The sequence below is a fragment of the Notechis scutatus genome, chromosome 3, assembly GCF_049901735.1.
Source record: "Notechis scutatus isolate UNSWTSFEM ecotype Mainland chromosome 3, rNotScu1.2, whole genome shotgun sequence".
Classification (NCBI taxonomy): domain Eukaryota; kingdom Metazoa; phylum Chordata; class Lepidosauria; order Squamata; family Elapidae; genus Notechis; species Notechis scutatus.
In genome coordinates this window covers 186,311,193-186,333,278 of record NC_142011.1, presented here as the reverse complement: position 1 = coordinate 186,333,278, position 22,086 = coordinate 186,311,193, and the positions used below count along the sequence as shown (strand labels likewise).

General features: G+C 37.3%; 1 protein-coding gene and 2 long non-coding RNA genes across 9 annotated transcripts in view; 1 reads left to right on the top strand and 2 right to left on the bottom strand.

Annotated features, from left to right (window-relative positions):
• GRHL2 (grainyhead like transcription factor 2) overlaps positions 1–2,800 on the bottom strand; it is an 85,862-nt gene extending 83,062 nt beyond the window's left edge. For 2 of the 3 annotated variants that reach the window (XM_026690196.2, XM_026690203.2), the window contains exon 1: positions 1,724–1,862. In XM_026690196.2, coding sequence (XP_026545981.1) covers positions 1,724–1,743 — 20 coding nt within the window. In that variant the 5' untranslated portion in view covers positions 1,744–1,862. Of the gene's footprint in view, positions 1–1,723; positions 1,863–2,604 lie in introns of those variants that run through there. The other variant, XM_087962064.1, reaches the window with a different exon arrangement.
• LOC113427706 (uncharacterized) lies at positions 1,732–21,516 on the top strand. 5 transcript variants are annotated; one of them, XR_015748996.1, is made up of 3 exons: positions 1,732–1,821; positions 2,076–2,240; positions 18,660–21,516. It is a non-coding gene; the product is annotated as an uncharacterized LOC113427706 (long non-coding RNA). The 5 variants fall into 5 exon arrangements; XR_015748995.1 differs by lacking the exon at positions 1,732–1,821 and adding an exon at positions 1,831–1,909; XR_015748999.1 differs by lacking the exon at positions 1,732–1,821 and having other exon boundaries at positions 2,104–2,240; positions 18,660–20,278; positions 20,380–21,516.
• LOC148131526 (uncharacterized) lies at positions 5,274–8,036 on the bottom strand. Its single transcript, XR_015749000.1, has 2 exons — positions 7,077–8,036; positions 5,274–6,203 (listed from the first exon to the last, which is right to left on the bottom strand). It is a non-coding gene; the product is annotated as an uncharacterized LOC148131526 (long non-coding RNA).
• Positions 21,517–22,086: the final 570 nt, after the last annotated feature.

The following is a 22,086-nucleotide window of genomic DNA, read 5'->3' as shown; positions in this document are numbered from 1 at the left end:
ATTGTCCTTTGCACACAATCTTGAATCAACTGAGAGTTATTATGCATTAAAAAAAGTTCCAAAACACTCAATGGAATGGCCATCTTATTTTGAATGATCTAGCCCTCGTGTATTGACCATGAACAGGTAAATTTCTTCCCAAAGGACCAAAAGTGTGTGTGTGGGGGAAGACCAATACATCACTGCTATATTAGTCATTGTCTAATTATGGAACTTTATGTATTCCACTCTCAACTTTCAAGAGAGTCAGTCCTTTTCACCAACCAGCTTTCTCACATTAAGAATTTGTCAAGTCCTTTTTCCTGCTAAACTGAATCCTATCGATTTCTGCTTCCCTCCCTCTTTTTTTTTTTTTTTTGTCTTTCCCTTTTCCACACCTGTAGGTCAATAAATAGCCCAGGACAGAAATTCCACAACAGGAGTTTTGTCCCAGTGCTAGAGATGATCTTTTTGTGCATGGTAACAATGTGTTGCACAGGCTCAGAAGGAAGTTCAAGATATTATTCCTGATCTTCAGACTCAACCCACTGCAAGATTCTGGCCTCCTTCCTTTAGCATTGGAAGGATCTGCAGCTACCAGGAAGCCCAGAAGGAGCCAGTAACAACTGCCATAAGGAAGACACAGTATCATAGGGAGGCGCTGGGAGTGGGAGATGAAGTCTGCACAAGATTGTCTAACTTCCACCTTGCACACATTTGAAAATGGGGAAAGGAATACAAGGGAGGCCACTATAGAATAGAGTGTTATGTCTGCACACACAACAGTCCCAGAATCATAATGTCCTTTAGCGTTGGCACGTTAGAATTTCAAACAAAAATGCTAATATTATTGGGTTTATTATGAACAGTAGGCTTTATTGCTTATTTCAAGATATCTCAATGTACAACCTACAGTTTTTCCAAGAATTTTGAGATTTTTCATAAAGTGCATTTTGATTTTAAATTGAAGGATTTAAAGGTTTAAGGAAGTGAAATTCATAAATTTTTATCATGGAGTGGAATATTTTATGCCACATGTACATACAACGTAGTGGAAAAATGAAACAATATTTTTACTTACAATCACTTCCTCTTACTGAAGGGGGGAGGAATCCCCATATTCCTGCCCCCACTATGCTCCCTTTTATAATAGGCTTATTTTCTGATTTCTAGAATCAGGGTGTTTTTAATCCGTCCCCCTACCCCTGCCCCCCTTCTCGCCATCTTAAAAAACACCCCCGCCATTTGAAATAAAGAATTTCTGAGATCCATCTTTTACATCTTTCTGTCCCAAAATACACATGCCAAGAAAACGGGAAGAAGATGGCCGTTTCTGATCCAATATAAAAGCTCTTTTGTTGCATTCACATACAAAAGCCAAGAATCGCGTTTCATATCTAGGCCCTGAAGGACACGAAGGCATTGGTCCTTCAATTCTATAGCGCAGAAGTAAAGCTCTCCCCAAACTTTGGGAAAGTTACACAAAAGAATCCAAAGCCATTTTTTTTAAAAGGGAGAGAGTGAAAAAGAGATTGGGGAAGTTAGTGGAATTCAATAGCTCTCCTGTGGGTTCTATTTAACCCCTGTATTCCTTGTATAAAGGAGGAAATGTAACGCAGTGCGTCCGCCACCGAGATCGTGTTTTGTTTTGTTTTGTTTTTTTTCTTTAAGGGAAAGAAAACACAACCAACCAGTTGATCCGTCCAGGAGCAGCAAAAGTAGCAAGCTGGCTGTGATCACTTACTTGTCCGTCTCTTGTGACATGTTTGATCCAATGAACTCTCTCCCCTTTTCCAGATGCCTCAGTCTCTCTGGTGAAACTGGACTTTCAAGTCTGTGCAGGTAAAGGTGTGTGTGTGTATGTGTGTGTGTGTGTGCGCTCGCGTGTGAGAGCAAGCGAGCTCCCGGGACGGCAGAACCAGAGCTACTGGTAATTCTGCTTTTCTTTGCCCCCTCTACTTCTCCCTCAGCCAGCCGCAGAGGTAGGAGTGGGACAGGTAAGGCCCCCTTCTCCCCGCCCCTCGCCTGTGGGAAGAAGACTGGCTGGCCTTTTTTTTTTCCTTTTGCACTCCCTCCCCCCCCCTCCCGCGGTTTAGGGCACCGAGCAGCCAAGCAACAAAAGCTGAAGGCGCCTACAGGTAACTTTCCCAAGAGAAGCTGGATTCTTTCACTCAAGGATAGCAGGCAAAGAGGGACGAGCCGCGAGCTGATTGGGTGGAGCGGGCCTTCAGGTGAGCAGCCATTGGAAGAGGCGTGCTCAGGTAAGGCCCTGTGGCTTAGAACTCGGCGCGATCGCACCTCTGGGAAAGCAGAGCCGGAGTGGTTGAAGCAGCGTGGGGTGAAGGGCGGGGAATTGGGGGCAGGCAAGAGAAGCTGAATGGGGACACTGGGGTAGCAGGGCAGGTGAAGCCCGGCCGGCAAAGGAAGCAGAGGAACTCCCTGGCCGAGGGCGCCTGTGGAGATTGCCGCTGTTCTCGCAAATGGGGGTGTTTTCAGGAAGAGAAGGGAGACAGAAGAAGGGAGCCGCAGGGTTGCCTGGACTTGAGCTGGGAAAGGACTGGCGGGGAGCGACCCTGGCAAACTCGCCTTTGGCTTTGCAGCTGCTTTTCCGAGTCCCGAACTCACCGCGCCGCCCGCCTCAAAACCTCGCGCGCAAAAGTCAGTCTGGAGTCCCGAGGGAGAGCGCCAGGCACTTGCCCGCCCTCTGTGTGGACCTCGACAAGAGGTTGGGGGACAGAAACGTCCACCTTAAGCCGCCTTCCCCCCCCCCACCCCAATACGTGTTTTTTTTAAAATTCTGTTACATAATTTCTTGTGTTTCGAAGTGCCGTGGGTTTTAAACTGCCGCGTCAGGATTTGCAGGCCTGCCTAGGACTTAAGTTATGGAGATTTGTTCATTGCATACTTCAGTTTGTTCGGATTTGCTTAGGGTTTTTTTAGCTAGACATGGAGGCTAGATAGAGAAAAAGAGGTCAGTCGCATCCCACCTCTACCCCCTTTGCTTCAACTGAAAACTTTCAAACTACTTCCTTGGGTAAGAAGAATAAATATGAACTGTGTGTTTTCTCACCCCCCTGGCTGTAATGTTTGCAGTATTTCTAGCCTTTTGCTAGAAATATACTGCCTGACCTCATTTCTGCAAGGTGTGTGATAAATTAGAATCAATACACCACTATTTTGCTTTTTAAAAAACAGTGTTCAAGAAGTGCTTAGGAGCTTTTTAAAAAGTAAGTTCAGGAGTGGAAATGAAGAATAATAAACAATATCCAGTCCCTAATCCCTGGATGAATCCTTCATGTTTAGTCCTTTGCATTTGCTTTATCTTCTGGTATTTCCACAGAGAACAATCTGTTGTTTGTAAGTATATCTGGGCCTACCAGTGAAATGCAAGATTTCCCCCATTTTCCAGGAAAGACTTATCTAGTGTTTGCTACAGGCCCTGTCAATCAATGACGTGGAAATAAGCAATTCAGTCTGCTATTTTATCTATGCTTATTTGGAAGTCAATCCCTCTTAACACTCTGGAAGTGATATTCATGTAAGGAACTTTCCCACTCAGCTGTGGAGAGGAAGAAGACTGAACAGATAAAGATTTTAGGAGAATGATCTATTTTGATGTAACAGAAATGACCATCTGATAGTTACCATTCAAGAGACTAGTAAATATCTCTTGTGGTCCTATTAGCTTTTATGGGGGTAGTAAGAAAGTAACAATGAAATTTACAGCTGCACAATGGGATGATAATCACTAGTTTCATGGCTTTCCAAAAAAATTAGCGGGAAAAGATGACTTTTTGAGGAAAAATCTGCCAACAACTATTGCAAAGACAAGTATGTAAGATACTTGGACCAAAAATAGGGAATGGGAGCCTTTTGGATGTTTTCAATGGGCAATGTAATCTTAAATTTAGATGGCTTTTGTATATCAAATTAAAACTTAACTTACAGAACTTTTTTGCAATCAGGTTCTGCTGCTTTCATTTTTTTCCAAATAGCATAAGTTCAAAATAATAGTCCTGAATTGGGGATTAATACCCTAATTCTAAAACACTATGGAAATACAAGGTGCATATTAGCTTAAAAACTCTGAATCTTGGATCATATTGTACACCAAAAAAGTTATGCCCAATGTAATATTTATTATTGAACCTGCCCATTGTGAATTAAAACAAACAGACTGAATATTCAGAGAAATCAAGTTCCAACCCTTTGCCCAAAAAACAGAATAAAAGAATGTGATGCTTGAATGTGTAATCCTAATTACAATTTGAATGGAATAAACAGGAAAAATACGAGTGGGAGTTGCTAAAGAGCTGGTCGCGTGCTTTATTACATTTGATACTCAATGTTTCTATACTTTCACTTTGGCTGCTTCTTTTCTCAAACAGCTATAATTCTACTGTGGGGGGAAAAACAAGGTAAAAGGCAACTGTTTCTATATCAATTTACTATGGGTGTGTAATTTTTCCATTTAATAATAGTATTGTTTGGGTTTGCTGTTTAGGGTCAGAAAAACAAGTATTCAGACAACATTTGATGAAGGCTACAATATATAATTAAAAGTACATAAAATTATGTGTTCTACAAACACGTAAAACAAATTTATGGGATGAAGATGCGTATGGGTTGTATTTGTATCAAAACAATGCTACTAATAAGTACAATAGAAAGAAAACAGATGTCTGAATAGCTGCAATTCTTTTAACACAGAGGTGGCTTACATATGTTTGTGCTTTTCTATTGGTAAGTCATTGAAAGCTCCTGCACCAGATTCCAATAAAGTGCACCATGCGGAAAGCCAGCTACTAATTTTGCAACAAGTAGCACTTATACTTAATCCTTTATGTATCTTAAAACTTAGCAATCATCTTGTTATATAATTTGTTTTGAAGAGGGTTGTGACTTAGGTCGAGGAAGGTTTATTTATTTTTTCAGTTAGCAAAAGATAGAAGCTTGATTGTAATGGGTTAAGTTTCCTTTCTTCATTCTTTTTCTGTATAGACTACCATGATTTAGAATGCGTGGCTAAAGCAACATTTGACTTAGTGTATCAGGAATTTCAATCCAAAATGTTTGGAGAGTACCAAAATAATCTCTTGATAGGACAGCAGAACTCCTTTCTCTCCATCTTTATGATTTATCACATCACCTTAGAGAGTTACTTTATGTATTACTGACTTTCTGCCCCAGTCTAACAATATTTATGCAGAACTGAGTTCATGAAGGAAATTATCTGGGATAATGTTACTCAGTTGTTTCTTGTTACCTCCATATGGTCAACCAAATACAGTTAATATTATGGAAGTGATTTATTATAGTTCCCAATTCATTACAATTCTTCATTCAGTAAAAAAAAAACACTTCATTACCATCATGACTGGTTTTTCGTCATGATATTATATTAGGAATGGTTTCATGGTTTCCAAAATCCTTGAAATTAAATGTTATATCAGCCTTCTCTAGTTCTCTCCAGATGAGCTGCATTATCAGAGTTTGATGAAAGTAGGAATGGAGTTCTGATCAACCATTTAAAGTATGCCTCATGAATGTTCTTTCATATCCTCTGGCACACAGTCTTACCTGTTCAAACATGAGTTATCCTGGATTACTTCTCAAAGCAAGAGCAGTTAACACTGCAGTGTGTTAGCTTTTAAACAATGCTATTGTGGTAAATTGTTAACTTTGCCTATTGTAGGCAACTGTTGACAGAAACTGGAGACCAAAAAATATCGGTCATTGATATGGTCAGTTATTAGCACTGTGCTTCCCAAAGGCAATACTACTTAATTTGACACATAGAGGCTGTCTGGAATTAGACTTAATTATCTTCTCAATACCATAATTATCTGTGCAGATAGTTCAGAATTCCTTAAGTGCAGATTATTGGTCAAGAAAATAGTTAAAATATTTAAGTGAGTACAGATTATTCCATTCTAATATAGCCATAGTTTTAACAAACTTAATTGAACCAAACTAGTTACACTTTGTTCATATTCTTGAGGCTCATTGCAGCAGTTAACACTTTAAAAAAAATCTTCAAAGCTCTTGTGAATCCTTGTGCTTTCAATTATGAGAATAGTACCCAGCCATAAGATCAGGTGCAGTACAAAAATAGTATTTTTTTTCCATGAATAAAACACCACACAAAAACACCTTCTCTTCAGTTTCGTTGTACAATGACAATAAAGTTGTTCTTCTTGATGTAATAAAAATGTTGCTCTTTTCTGTAAAGAGAATAGATTGATGGATGAGGTATGCTAGTAAAAATATAGGCTAATAGTCTACCTCTCTTTGCTCACTAATAAATATTTCATTGAATTTGAATTTATATATATGATTGCTTTATATTTCTGAAATTTTAAGTTATATAATAAATTTTGGTGATGAATCTTCTGTTGAAATTAGCAAAAAAAAGTTAGTTGTAATTTGGTCGGCCAATTAATGTTACAAAAATAATAAAAAACAATTGCAATATAAACAAATGAGAGAGCAATATATGATCTGCAAACATTTTCAGATACAAGCACCTTCATCAGTGATATATTTTCTGATTATCTGAAGGCGGGTAGGGGGCATGCACTTCTGTCTTTTTTTCAAGCAACCCAGGTTTTATTGTAGATTAGACATAATCACTTGCCTAAAGCTACTGAGTAAATCTTTATGGCTCACTGAGTGTTTAAGATCATGTTTCTCTTCCAAAGTGAATGCTTCAGTTGCTATAAAACGTATCTTACCATATAAGTCTGTTAGAAAAGGATATCATAGTAGTATTAGAAATAGCTAGAAGTACAGGAAATATCTGCAGAAAAAGTAAATAACACTGTCAAAGACAGTATAGATGTGGTGCTTGCTGATCTTCTCCAGTTTTAGAGATTTAGCCTGTATATAGAATATGGAATCAGCATGAAAAAATAAAAATAAAATGTTGAGTATGAGTGAACATTAAATACTCCAGCCTCTTGCTTTCCAGAATTAATCTTTCTAAAGTGATTAATGTAAGAATAAAAGTGAAGAAGAAACTATGCATGCTCTATAACAAAGACAGAACATAAGGATAATAAATTAGTATTGTGCCTCTAAATTAAGAGCTCACTTACCCTCTCAGTGCTGGTATTAGCTTTGTACGCTGAGAGTTGTCATCACATAGATTGTTACTTATGTAGAGTATTTTTGTTTATACCAGCTCTATTACTAATCAATTTTGCTGGATGATCTGAATTTCTGTTATCATATGAGATGAAAAGGGTCATATCTGTATGCATTTTCTGTAAGCTGTATAATTCTTTAAATCTCTACCACACCCTCCTTCTCTAGGTATTTTCAGCTGCTATCATTCTATCATATCCTCTGATGTCTGAGCTGTAAGCTGTACTTTTTTGACTCTACTACGTACGTTTTTTTAGATAGAGTAACCGGAACTGAATAATAGCTGAATATAGTTGGCTCAAATATAGCTAAAAAGATATACTGACTTTTCAAAGTAAGTTAGGAGATTTTGCTCTAATTAGCTTATATAATAATAATCATGTTGAATATTCAAATTGCCGGTACTTTGTGTGTCATATCTTGGCTACTGAGAAGGACTTGTTTATTTGCATGGGGGCCATAATCAGCACAGACTTATCAGAATGCTACTTGGCACCATTTCTAATCCCCTCTCCTGTATGACATTCTTTATTTTCCCTGATTAACATTATTTTTTTTCTGAGCAAATACCATGTTTCTAAACAAAGTTTTAGGCTGCAGTTGCTTATTATTTCATTTTCTGAGAAAGCTAATGGGATACAAAACATTTCTGGGAATAAAACAACGAAGGCCAGAACTTAGATCTGCAGCCTGCTCCTTTTTAAAGTTTATTTTTTTAATGTGAAAAAGGTTGGAGTAGATGCCACTGAGAATGGCATCTAAAAATATACCCGCACCATAGGCTGCCTCATTGAGCATCCCAGAATTAGCGAGTCCATTTGTAACAGAGGTAAATGAGCTTTTTAGTTACAGTACTATGTTAAATCTCACAAACAGTTCTTGTATCCTGTAATGCGTCTCATTATAAAGGAACTTACCTATCCCTTGAGACATTGATTCTCAGCAGGTAACAGCACCTGGCTGACCTTGTCTGAGGGACCACAGGTTCCTACTTGGATGGGAGACTAACCAGGGAGTAACAAATTTGTGGGCCAGTCAAGAAACACCTTGAAGTGGACCATGGCAAGCTACTTCCATTGTTTTACAAAGAAAACCATATGACTGTGTCCATGAAGTTACTCTGGAATTAAGCTCAATTTGAAAAAAGACTACTTTTAATGATGTTTTGAGAAAATGTAATTGAGATTATTCTGAATGGTGTTCAGTAATGTGCAGTGCATTTGTGGACTGCATGCTTCAAGTTGCTGCGTGATTTTCCCCCCCCTGAGATGACTTTGTAAATAAACAGTGACCGTGTTGAAGAACTTACTTCCTTATTCCTGTTCAGAAAGTAAATAGAATACGCAGAGTTATTTACACTTGCCACAATTTTCTCTGCACCTTCACTTCTTTCTTTTTTTTTCTTTTAACTACTGGGTTTTCTTACATGGTTCATAAAAAACCACTTGATTTAATAAAGAAATTAAACTAGTTTGATGTGGTTGCAGCTTGCAGTCATTCTAAAGATCCATTTTGTTAGGTTCGTTAAACAATAACTTGCATATTTAAGAGAGATTAATGGGAGCAATATATTTGTCTTACCCAAACTTCATTGGCAGCTAAGTGGGTGAACCATGAAGTTTTTCTGTTCACTCCAGTCATGTAAATATACCCACAAAATTAGTGACCTGCAAAAATTATATTGAGATACTACCATGTTTTCCTGAAAGGAAGTTTTATATTAAGTTTTGTTCCAAAATATGCATTAGGGTTTATTTTCTGGTTAGGTCTTATTTTGGGGGAAATACAGTACCAAATGTGTCCGTCTGACTGACGATCTTAACTAAGGTTTATTTTGGAGGTAGAACATATATTACAAGCATCCTGAAAAATCAAGCTTGGGCTTATTTTCCAGTTGGGTCTTATTTTCGGGACAAGACAGTAGTTGGCAGCAATGGAGACCAATAAACTCTGTTCCATTTGTAGCAGCCATACCATTTCTTTCTTGGGTGTGGTGAATGGTATTTCTCCTTTGTAGTAGCCACTTTATTTCCATGTTGGGCATAAATGGAAAGATGATATTATCTGTCTCTCTTCCATTAGCCAGTTTCTTCCCCTACCTTCAATTTAGTATCTATTATTCACTGCCAGGGAAGTTTGAATGATGACCATCTTTTTCTGCTGATGATTGAACTACAAAAACGTATTTGTAATGCCCAGTAAAATCATTTGGGGTAGTTCTAAATGTAAATACAATAGGTAGTGGGATTTCTACCTTTGTAGCTTTGAAACTGGAATGGGGTCAGAAATAAGAACATATTCTATGCTCAAAAAATATTTCTAATTCAATCACAAGCACTGGGATTGTGAAGGAAGACAGCTCTGAATGCTGCTTCAGTGACTGGTTGCATTATTTTGTGATGGCACCCTAGTCAGCCACAAGTGCACTGTGTGTCCTTGCAGATTTGTTGCCTTCTTGTCAAATGGAAAATTGATGATGGCTTAATAAGAGTAAAACCAATGGTATGAACTCAAAATACCATCTATCTTGTCACTTAGCTTATATTTCAAAGTAGAAAAACTGCACATTTTAATAGTGGCAGTGAAGCACCTGTTCTTATAGATGTAGTTAAATATTGTATGTCTGCTCTTTTCCCCCTTTTTTTGCAGCATTCAGGGAAAGATCTTATCTTCATTTATTTAATTCCCTCTCATGTTGCTGTGCATGAATGAGTAAAGTTGTAGAGGATGTTGATTTTAATAGTCTGACTATGTCTCTATGATCATAAGAAACCACTGCAAATTTTATGGGTAATATTCACCCACCTTTGCATCTATATTTCTGCAAGCTAGATGACCAAAACAATATGCTTAGTGATGCAGCCAAATTCTTCTAATATGAGGCATGATATACCTCTTTAAAACTTGGCTTTAACATTATTTTGTCTGGCCAGAGAAAGGGCATACTAACAGATGCACATTCAATCCTATGTCTGGAATTAAAGCTTTTAGAAATGACAATTATTTTAGTCTATTATGTAGTAACTTAACCATAGCAAGTGTTGATCACATTATGTCTAGATAGACATCAAGACTATCATCACTGGTTTTGATATTTTCTGTTATTTTTAACCTTTGTGTCTTGGAAGCGAAGGGAAAGTGCATGGATTTCCACCTCATATTTGTTTTTTAAAACAATTTTATTAAAATTTTTAAAAATAAAGATAAAAATCAATGCAAAATAGTATAAGGAAGAAAACAGAAAAAGAAAGAAACCAAAAGAAAGCTAAAAGTGCAAGCAACTATAGTACAGTTATAAATTTACCTCCTTCTCTAAAGTTACATCATGATACTCTTCTACGTATAATCTATTCTGCCTAATCATTAAAACCATAAATCATAAGTTCATCTTTTTCTATTTTACACAAAAAGTCCCCAATGGATTTCCAATCAGAATAGATATAGGTATTGTCATTTTTCTGAACAAAGAAGTCAATTTGGCCATCTCACCAAGTTCTATCATTTTCACCAACCATTCTTCCTTTTAGGTATTGCTGAATCTTTCCACCTTATATTCAGAATAAGGAAGATTCTCAGATCCAGTGAAATTCAGTGTGAAAACTGAAGATAGCACTGAAAATGCTTAATTGTAATTTTCTCAGAAATTGCTTTTTGTCTACAGTTTGCAGCAGCCTGATACTGATTCAGTTCAAAAGTCAAAGTACCTCTGGCCCCCTGGTTAATTTTGTTTCAGCCATGTGGAAAGATAAGCTGGTTGGATGGTTTTAAAATGGGAAATGAAGCTTGGTGGGGACAGATGATGTAGATTAGACCACAGAATAGGAATATAGGAACCTTGCTAATCAGGATAAGTTGGCTGCATAATGCTGATTGTGTGCATTCAAATGAACTGTTTGTATTCCTCGATTCTTAGCAAATGTTATCATTAACAGGCAAATGTTGCAGTATTTTCTATTGCACCCTAAGAGCACTCTATGTCTACACATAGATATCTATAGAGAAAGAAGTTTGCATGTTTGTTTCTAGTATAGACTATAGCTGGATCAAGCTCTTCTTGGAATTTCTTTGTATGAACCATCTCACTGTTTACATAACATTAATGCTGGGCACCACCCAATGATGCTGGATTTTTCTTTCTTTATTTTCCTGTTACCCTTTGTGGAAGAATGCACACATTATGAAAGTATTTTCTTCAAAAGAAAATTGATTTAACATCAGGATAAAACTCTAGTACTCTACAAATTATGAAAATCAAAGTAGATTGATTTTACTTCTAAGATGTTTACCTCTAACATCTTTTGAATAAGATGTAGCAGAGTAAGATACTCAGTTAGAAAAAGAAGCTGAGAACCATCCAGTTCTTTTCAAGACTAAATTGATACTTTCTCTCTTGATCCATTTTAGTTGGCTTTGTTTGTATCAATAAAACTTAATCCCAGAAGTCAGCCTGAGAAACGGACTTCTGTACAGTGCAGTTAAGTTTGGCTAGGATTACCCTACCCAAAAATTTTGCTGGATACCCTCCTTTTTATGTCCTCCACGGGTATGTTACAACAGCAATTCCTCAAATTCCCACCAAGCATTTGGAATCCATCTGATAGAGGAAGGGTAATCCAGGCTTCCTTAACTGTTTTTATAGGAAATTACGTTTTATTAACATAGTTTAAGATTCTCACATTTTCAACATAGTTGAAAACAAGTATTTCAACTTCTTCCTGTGATTATGATCGTTTTATCTTGTGTCAACAAACTTCCACAGGATTGATTTGAATATATAGCCAAATTGATTGTCCAAATTGATTCATCCACACTGGTCAGAAAACTGAGTAAGAAAATTTATACCGTTCAGTTCTTTTGATGTTGAGTTGCTAATTGGAAAAGTCACCAAATGATATTTTGATTATGTGTGGGAATATTCCTCTCTAGGATTAGTCACTAATTAGGAGCTAACAATTGACTGGACCTCTCCCAGGCTTCAACTAAATAAAGGTTAGCACACCCATGTGATTAAACATTAAATATTGATTAAATATTATAGTTGTTTACAACAATTAAACACATGTGTTTGGCAGCAGAAAATTATTGTGTAAATATTCAAAGTACCCAACACACAAAACAATAAATTAGACATGGTGCTAAAAGCTTACAGCCACTTCACAGTTTTGAAACCATGGGGAACTCAAAGCAGTAATAGAAATACTTATTGCTGGCACATGGTTTTTTCTTCTCCTGCACACCTAAATGCAGGCATGCACACACACACATATTTTATACTTTAGGAATAAACAGACTCTAAATAGAAAATACAATCCACTAAAATCACTAGCATATATTTGGATGACTTGTCAGTACTAGAGCAGAAGCATGCAAAGTAAATTTGAAGGACCATTTAAAGTACTAATGGTGTTGCTAAAAATAAAAATCTGCAAACTTGTCCCTCCTACTCATTGTCACATTTCACACCTGCATGTGCATAGTGTATCAGGAACATAAGCAAGTTTCAATGCATGAACTTGTAGGGGTTGATAAAATTTATCATTGGCATTAGCCACTGAGACCCAGCATAGATGGATAATCTTCACATGTTCCTTTTAAGATGAACCTGGTTCTGGGATTTCATTGACATAATCAGAAATCAAAAGTTTGATAAAAGAAACTCTGTTCCTATAACATTACCTAAACTTTCATACTCTCCGGTAAACTGATATCAAAATAGTCTTACATAAATGTTAGTAATTTAGCTGACTTTGTGATTAGTTGAAGGCTATATAATCTGATTATCTGTACTACCCATAGATTGGTTGGATAAATATAATTCTGGTACACAACTAAAATAAACTTCTTCTTGTTGGTACCAGCATAAGCAATCATGGATGACAGAAAAATAGATGTAGTCTTGTCTATCATTAGAAGCCCAGACAATTACTTGGTTGTAATTTCATCCCTGGTGGCTATTGCTGTGTTAGCAAAGGTATTCAAAAAGTGCTCTTAATTTAGAATTAAATCTCTAAAATACAAAAGTTATAGCAGATACCGCAGCAGATACAATTATACTAGCATTCGTTGTCCTGTATTTGATTATTAATTTTGCACTAGGTAAAAAAGCACCTACCAAAGGGCAAAGTTCTCCTTTTATCATCAGAGTGTAAGTTATTGTGTTGTGTGCTTATATGTGGTTTTAAATGATATTTATAGTTTATCAAACAGACATTTGAAGAAGATGTGGATTCTGCATTAATTACAGATAGGATTGATCATATATCATATACGTACTTGCAAATGCAGTATCTGATTGGATTTGGTTCTGTTTGGTGCAATATTTATTTTGAGTAATAATAATTTGAGTAATAACACGTGAGTGAGCATTCCTATTACCAGGTTAACCATCTATCCTTGAGCTGAAAAAAAGTAAATTCCTTCACAGTCTAATAAGACACAAATGGGATGTCAAAAGGAGTAACCATCTATTACTCTTGGCATTCAGTTCCTAAGAAATCAAACATGAACTTTATTTATTTGAACCAAATAATTAAACCTGAACCATTATTTATTTGCTACCCAATAATGCACATCTCTGGATTATTAGGGGAGCTACTACCTTTGAACGACTGCCCCTTTCTGATGTGTCTAAACACCTGGATTTATCTACAAAACTTGTTATGTTCCCCTAATTACAAAGTGGCACAACTGGAGTATATGCAGTTTTCTGAGATTTATTTTTATGGTGTAAAAGGAAGAGAAAATTAGTTGCCCAATACCATAGTTATTGCATAAGCCTGTTTGGAGGTGCATTTTCTTGGAACAAGTGCTGACTGTTTCTTGCTGTTTTGTGCTCAACAAGCCTGAACTGGAAGGAGGAAAAGAACAAGAAGTGCCTGTTCCACCTTTCCCACTGGTTCCCCCATGGGAAACTTGACAGATTTCAGTGCAACGCCAGGGAGTCAAGCAGAAGGTGACTTATTGATATTTCCAGCTGCTACACCAGTGTTTCTCAACCTTGGCAATATTAAGCTGTGTGAACTTCAACTTCCAGAGCATTCCCAATGCTGGTTGGGGAATTCTACAAGTTGAAGTCCATATAGTTTAAAGTTGCTAACATTGAGAAACACTGGTGTTAGTGGCTGGAAATACCAACATCACCTTCATCTACACCAAGGCTGTCAAACTCGCAGCCCATGGACCAGATGCGTCACACGCTGGCCATGCCCATGCCCGGTTTAACGAAGGCGGGGGAAAGTCATGATATGTCACATGACAACACCATGACAACACGAGTTTGACACCCCTGATCTACACAGATGAAGCATTTAAGGTATGCATTTAAGCAATGTCTTTCAGGCATGCTGTTGGGAGCCTCTTTAAATATGACTGTTGGCTGGATTGGGTTGAGTTTGGTGACCATTTAAAAGTGCCTTCATATATTCCAACCATCCTTGCTTAAAATTATTTGTAACCCTGTGCTGGGGTCAAAGGTCAAGAAGTTTAGGATTTCGTGGGAACATGCGCTTGTTTGGACTTGGTTCAAAAGCTTAGGTTACTTGCTTGACAGGTAGCAATTAGAGAGTAATAGCTTGCCAAGCTGGAATGTCGTAGCTGAGGCCCATTGCTGAGGATCTGGTTTACCTGTTCAACAGGTGTGGGCTGTAGGGCCAAGATAAGTATGTGCTCACACAGCATTCCAAAGAATCAATTTTCCCTTTAAAAGACATTGTCATGACTGCAGGGCATAAAAGAGCTGGGTTGAGCCCCTTTGGAAGGTAGCTGGTTATTTGCACAGCAAAGAAACAAAATAAATAGTGGCAGAAGAGATAAGGAAAAGAGATGGAGGGAAGAACAATGCTCTTGTTTCTCTCCCCTTTCTGTTTTCCTACTGGTTTGGTAAGAAGTGCCACTGTTTGAGTGGTAAATGAATGGAACAAATAGTCGTGTCTTGGAGCATTTTAATGTACGATACAAGCCTTTCCCCAGATGAATGGTCTCCAAATGTATTTGGCTATCGTAGAGTGGGGACAGTGGAAGTTGTATATTTGGAAGACCCAAGTTAGTGCCAGTTGCAATGTGCTCCAGATTTCTTTGACATGCTTCTTTCTACCTTCTCTCATGGATCTGTGATTATCATTCCAAATGCAGTTTTGACTGGATGCTGTATACTTTTGACATGTACAGGTATTTATAAACCTCAAGTAAATGTTTCTAATGCAACATTGTAAAGAAAATATTTGCTTGAAATGTCCATTCTGTAAGCAGTTTATGAAAATTATAAACGTCCATTCGAGCCGATAGATCCTTTCTCATTTTATTTTTACAATATTCCTGTAAAGTATGTTGTTGTATTATCCACCTAGTCCGGTGTTTTTCAAACTTGGCAACTTTAAGATATGTAAACTTCAACTCCCAAATTCCCCAGCCAGTCCACATAACTTTAAAATTGTCAAATTTGAAAAACACTGATCTAGTCCATGGTGAGAGCAATGTCGGCATGGAGATTTAACCCAAGAGTCCAATCTAGCCTTTTAGCCCAGTGGTGGGATTCATTTTTTTAAAACTACCAGTTCTGTGGGTGTGGCTTGGTGGGCATGTCAGGGGAAGGATACTGTAAAATCTCCAGTCAGAGGTGGTATTTGCCAGTTCTCCGAAGTACTCAAAATTTCTGCTACCGGTTCTCCAGAACTGGGCAGAACCTGCTGAACACCACCTCTGCTTTAGCCACTCTCTATAACGATATTTGAAAGATCTTTTCAGTATTTATTACATATTTCTTTGCTATGATTTTCTCAAATTTAAAAGAAACATAGTATCTGAAATTTGAATTCAGATGTTACAGCATTAGTTGGGATCAGATTTTTAACTGATTATTGAATCAATATAGTGTAATAGATACTGCAGACTATTTAACCATGACAGTGAGATCCAAGTTCAACTTCAACTATGGAAGTGACTTGGGGTCAGAAAATTATTTAGTGCCCAGGATTATTGTTGTGGGAAAAAATAGAGGAGAACATCTGTGTATGCTACCTTAAAATCTTGGAAAAGGATGGGATATAAATTTAGCAAAATTAAAATAAATACATTTTAATCATGCACAAAGATAGATATGAGATGTACCTTGAAATAGTAGCTAAAATAGAGGAAAAAGCACCACTGTAGGGTCACACACATCATGCTAAGTTACAATGTAGTTTACTTGGTTTTGTGTGTTGTGCAAAACTAGCCATTGTGGTTTAGAAAGAGAATTCATAGCTTAGCCTGAATGGCTCAAACAGCCAATTATAGCTTAGTCAACATATTGTGGTCAACAAAACCAAAGCTTTGTGTAACACAGTGACAGATCAACAGATATAAAGAAGCTGAACAAATGAATCTTGGTCTTCTTTTATAGAGATGTCCTCAACTTGCTTTCTAGAGAAGTTTTTTTTTCTCCCTGGAACTGATTAGTTAATAATTGAGTTGGTTCAAGCAATCCGGTCAGCATGGAAGACCATATTGTTCCTTATGCATTCTTAAAGTATATTTCTAAAAGTTCAGATGCTCAGCACCTTCTCATTTTGCACAAGGATGCCTTTATCGTACCTTGTTTGTTTACGTATGATTCTTATAGATTACTGCAGTCCAAATAAATATCCTAACAGTCTACTTCCAGTTAAAATTAAATGCATATCCATACAATTTGCAGAGCATGTCAAAACACCTTGAGACAATAAGAGAATAAGAACCAAAATCATGTTCCTTGGAAAATTTTGTAGTGATGAAACATAGCTTTAAAGAGCACCCAATTTTTAAAAAGCCTAAGGAGTTTCTATTCCCACCTCCGGGTTTTCTTAATAATAATTACTCCTGCAAGCCATTGACAAATGGGATGTTTCATTGAATGAACAGCATGCATGACCACTTGAAAGGAAGCTCCGAGGAATTCAGTACAGGGAAACTTCCAATTATATGCGTGTAAAATTGCAGCCTAACTCCAGGCCTGGATTCAACTATTTTGAAATGAAGATACATCCTGTAGTTTTTAAAGTACATTTTAGAAGTGAAATGAACCACTGATGCATTTAATATGGCCTCTCCAGATCCACTTGAAACTTGGCTTCACCTTTTAATTGCATTGAAAAAAGCTATCAGAGCAAACTATCAAATTATTTGCTTTGCATTGCTAGAGTGCCTGGAAAAGAGAGAAAGCATTAATATATCTTCTGCTAAAATGCTTTCTGATAGTGCATTATATACAAACCTTAATCAGTGTCATCCATTTGAAGAAACTTGTTTATGTTTTTTGACACTTTTCTCCAGAAAACCTTATTGGTTTCCTGCATTGTTGCATTGACCTATCCATATCATTCTATAATTCCAATATTTTTTTTGTTTCCCCAACTCTTGCATCCTGTTATCCATAAGGGGGAACCACTCCTCTCTTAATGTTGAATTTAGCCCCCTTTGCAAATTGCTATAGAAGCTTGGATATTGTTGAAGCTTGAGATGGAAAACCAGCATCATTTATGGCTTAAAAATGACACAAAACCAAGAGTTTTATAATCTTCTACTTTTTATGGACTATTTTAAATTCTTTAAAAATGTTCCATCAATGTGAAATCAGTAAAAACATACAGATAGTTTTCATGTAGGGACCACAATTGGCATCAAATCAGTAATTAAGCAAACTAGCCACTTTCACTAATTGAAACCATAACTTTGCCTATGATCTTACTTTCCTTTGCTTTACAGACTTGTTAAGATCATAAATGTGAGGATTGATCATAAAGTTACATCACTGTTGTTACCTGTGGCTTAAATGTCACAGCTAAGGAAAGCAGCGTAGGATACATTATTGTATTTTTGCTCTCAGCAATGATATTGGAGAAATTTGCTTCAAGTTCAACAGATTTGCTTAGACAGATTGAGTATCAGGCCAAGTTAATTAGGCCTGGTTTGCAGGATATCTCAGTTACAGCATGATTAGGTAGAGTATCTTAATCACAATTTTAATCCATGTTTGCATGGCATATAGGGGACATCCAAACCCAGGCAGAAAGGAATTATCTTTCCTATTTAACTTCTAGACATGGAGGTAAAAGCAGGATGAAGGTTGTGATTCTTTCATTGTTCATCCCCCATAAAATGTCTCCTTCCCATTAAACAAGATTCCTGGTGATGAAATAAGAATAAGGGATGGAGGAAAATGCAACCTTCTCCCATTCATTCAGTTTCCTGATCCACCAGATTGGCATGCACCCATCAGTATGTCCAGAGTCATATTTGGCTTATGTTGGAGAACTGTATGAGACAAATTCCTCAGACATAGAGGTCCTTAATCTGTCTTGCCTCGTCTACCCTGCCACTGTGTAAGAAGGAGGAATATGTACCTTACCATAAGGCCATTTCAGGTACTCCAAATGCTGTTTATGCATTATTTACTTCCCCCCCCCAAAAAAAAAAAACTTTCTATAGCCTGAGCAATATAAAGCAGGCAAGCCTCAATCTGATGAAATATCTCTGTTACACAGAAAATGATGTGCTTGATTTTCCTTTTTGTTTTCCAGAAATCAAACCATTTTCATGATGCTGCTGTAATTGAAATTATTTCAAGTGGGTTTTAATTCCAGCACTTCGGGAAATAAAAAGGCCTCCCTGCCGTCTCTCCCAGAAAGCAAAGACATGAGTCAAACTACCCTTGGAGGATGAAACTCAGCTGATGTCAGGGGAGAGAAGAACTTTTAAGCACAGGGTTGAATTTGGTCAAAGTTGCCAAAATGCTATGTTTAGAACAATGTTTTCTCAACCTTAGTAAATTTAAAATATGTGAACTTTAAGCCCCATGGCTGGCTGGGGAATTCTGGGAGTTGAAATCCACATATCTTAAACTTGCTATAGTTACAGAGAATTACATTACAGATTAACAGAGTTGGAAGGGACCTTGTAGATCATCTAGTCTAGTCCAACCCCCATCCAAGCAGGAGTCCCTACACCATTTCTGACAAATGGCAGTCCAATCTCTTCTTGAAAGTCTCAAGTGATGGCGCTCCCACAACTTCCAAAGGCAAGTTGTTCCATTGGTTGTTTGTTCTCACTGTCAGAAAGTTTCTCCTTATTTCCAGGTTAAATCTCTCCTTGATCAGTTTCCATCCATTATTCCTTGTTTGGCCTTCAGGTGCCTTGGAAAATAGCTTGACCCCTTCCTCTCTGTGGCAGCCCCTCAAATATTGGAATACTACTGTCATGTCTCCCCTGGTCCTTCTCTTCACTAGACTAGCCATGCCCAGTTTCCAGTTGAGAAACACTGCTTTAGAATCATGAGTTAGGAAAATCAATGGAACTAGAGTTTGGAACCTAATATCACCCTCCTCACAGCAGGTAGAAATTAAATGTGTTCAGTTAAACACATGCCCAAGTATAGAGTTTTCACACTCTAAAATTTGTCACATTTGTGCGTTATCCTGAATTCAAACTTTGCACCTTTGAGATGCCTGCCTTTTAATTGTGCCTACCAGGCCTCCTTATTTTTTTTCTTGTAATGGCTTGGTTTAATACAGACCAGATGTCAGGTGTGAAGGATCAGGTCCACATATGAAGGTCTAATTAAACTGACTTATTGCTAATAATGCCTGTGCACAGGAATCTTCTCACCAACAAGCTAGATAAGGTCAACAGGATTCAAGGGAAGTTGAACTTAGTTTGCTTATGACTACATAAAGATTCTAGGCTGATCCCTCTTTTAACTCTGCCCCCGGGTTCTGCCATTCTTCCTTCTTATACTGGGATAGTGCATTTATTTAAGAACATTTGAAAAAGTTTTGAATAAGCTAATATAGTAAAATAAATATGAGACAAAATGGCAGTTTTCCTGCATACTTACCCAGGCATAAAATTAGGCAGTGAATATGCAAACTTACAACCACGGGTTCATTTCTGTGAGCAGGGATAGTCAATGAGATATATGAGATTCATTTAGCCTAATTTAACATGAGGCATCAATGCCCAAGTATAGCTTTGCCCATCTGGAAGAGGCCTGAAAATAAAGCCAAAACCAAACAAAATCCAAAATGTGGGTTTATTTCAGACAGATGGCGTTTTCACACATCATGATGTTAACCAAATGGATAGCTTGTTGACTACAGATTCACATGGCAGGAGCCTGTGGTTGGTTCACCACCAACACCAGGTAAGTGCAGTGGTTCACTAGGACTGGACTGAGATATACAAGCCCCTCCAAATATTGTTGCAGTTGCTATACACTCTTTTTAAAATCTTCTCACAAAATAGATGCACTGCTGTAAGCAAAAATCCAAACCGCTGTATCCATCATCTTCATTTCCCAGAGAATAGGAAATCTGTGAGAATAAAATAGAAGGAGAGAAAGAGTGCCGCTGCTTACCCACTAGTAAGAAGAGATTGGAGACTTAAAGGAAAAAGAAGTCCAGCATTTTATGAATAGGAGAATCAAGCAAGTCAGTGCTAAGAAAGGCAAGTGATGATTTTCTTTCCAAGAAAGCAGCTTCCTCAGGACTCACTCCAGAGGGGGTATTCGGCAGGTTCTGACCAGTTCTGGAGAACCGGTAGCAGAAATTTTTAGTAGTTTGGAGAACCGGCAAATACCACCTCTGACTGGAGAGTTTACAGTATCCTTCCCCTGCTACGCCCACCAAGTCACGCCCACAGAACCGGTAGTAAAAAAAAAAATTTGAATCCCACCACTGACTCACTCCACCATAGCTGCACCATGGGACAAGGTTAACCTGTGAATGTGATGATCTTGCTTCTGTTGGCAAGCTGTCTGGGCTTTTAATTCCCCATGCTTCTTAAGGTAGTATCATCAGTAAAAAAAAATTAGTGGTGGCTGGCTCACAGTTCCTTATTAGTGTTTATTTGGATAAGGACCTATACATGTACAGTGTGTTGACTCCTGGTGATTGTCTGAATGAGTCCCTGCAATGTTCTTGGCAAGATTTCAGAAGTGATTTGCCATTGTCTCCTTCCTAGGGTTAGGAGAGAGTGACCGGCCCAAGACATCCACCTGGCTTTGGGCCTAAGGCAAGATTAGAAATCATAGTTTTTGGATTTTTTGCCTGGTGTCTTAACCACTGCACCAAATTGACTCTGATATTCATAAATCTACCTGCTTATTAAGATTTACTTTTCAGGCTTGGCTGCAGTTCTCCTTGCTGATGGAAAAGTGGTTTTGGTAGGGCAACCCCAGGATGCATACTGCTTTCTCAGTAGCACATGAAATTATTTCCCAGTCCAAGAGAGAAATAGAAATTCTTTTACTGATCTGTGTTTGTGTTACATATGTTACTTGTTGCCCTTTAAATATCTTACATGTTGAATATGTATTGCTAAGTTTATAAGACAATGTGAAGCAATGTATAAATATTTCAAATAAAAAATGTTCAAAACCTGCCATTTGTTAATACTTCTTTTTAACTGTTGATTGTTTCGTTTGTCAATTATTTTAATATGGATTAAGTTACCATTACTAAATTTTAAAATTATATATGTATGTAAGTATGAACTAAATATTTTAAATTTTAAAATATATATACACACATGCTACCCATTCTCATGTTTGGCTGAAAAGTTACCACTGATTACTCATGATTCTTACTTGCTATAAGCATTTAATGTATGGCTGTTTAGACACTGGTTATAAAAAATTAGAAATTCACCCATTACTTCTTTAAGAAAATCTGTTAAGTTATATTAACTGGTGCTTTTAAAGATGTTGATTGAAAGACATTCTGCCATAGAGAAGGAATCTCTCAGCATGCTCTAACATGTAATCCAGAATGACTAAAATATACTCTAAGACAGGAACTTAAGGTAAACATTCACGCACAAAAAGCAGTGCTAACACAGTTGAACAAAAGTATAAAGAATGTTCATTTCCATTTCAAAATATTTCTTGTTCATCTGGCTGTTTGTATTTTGTTAAATAACACATCTATTCATCTCTTTCTTGGACTGTCTTAT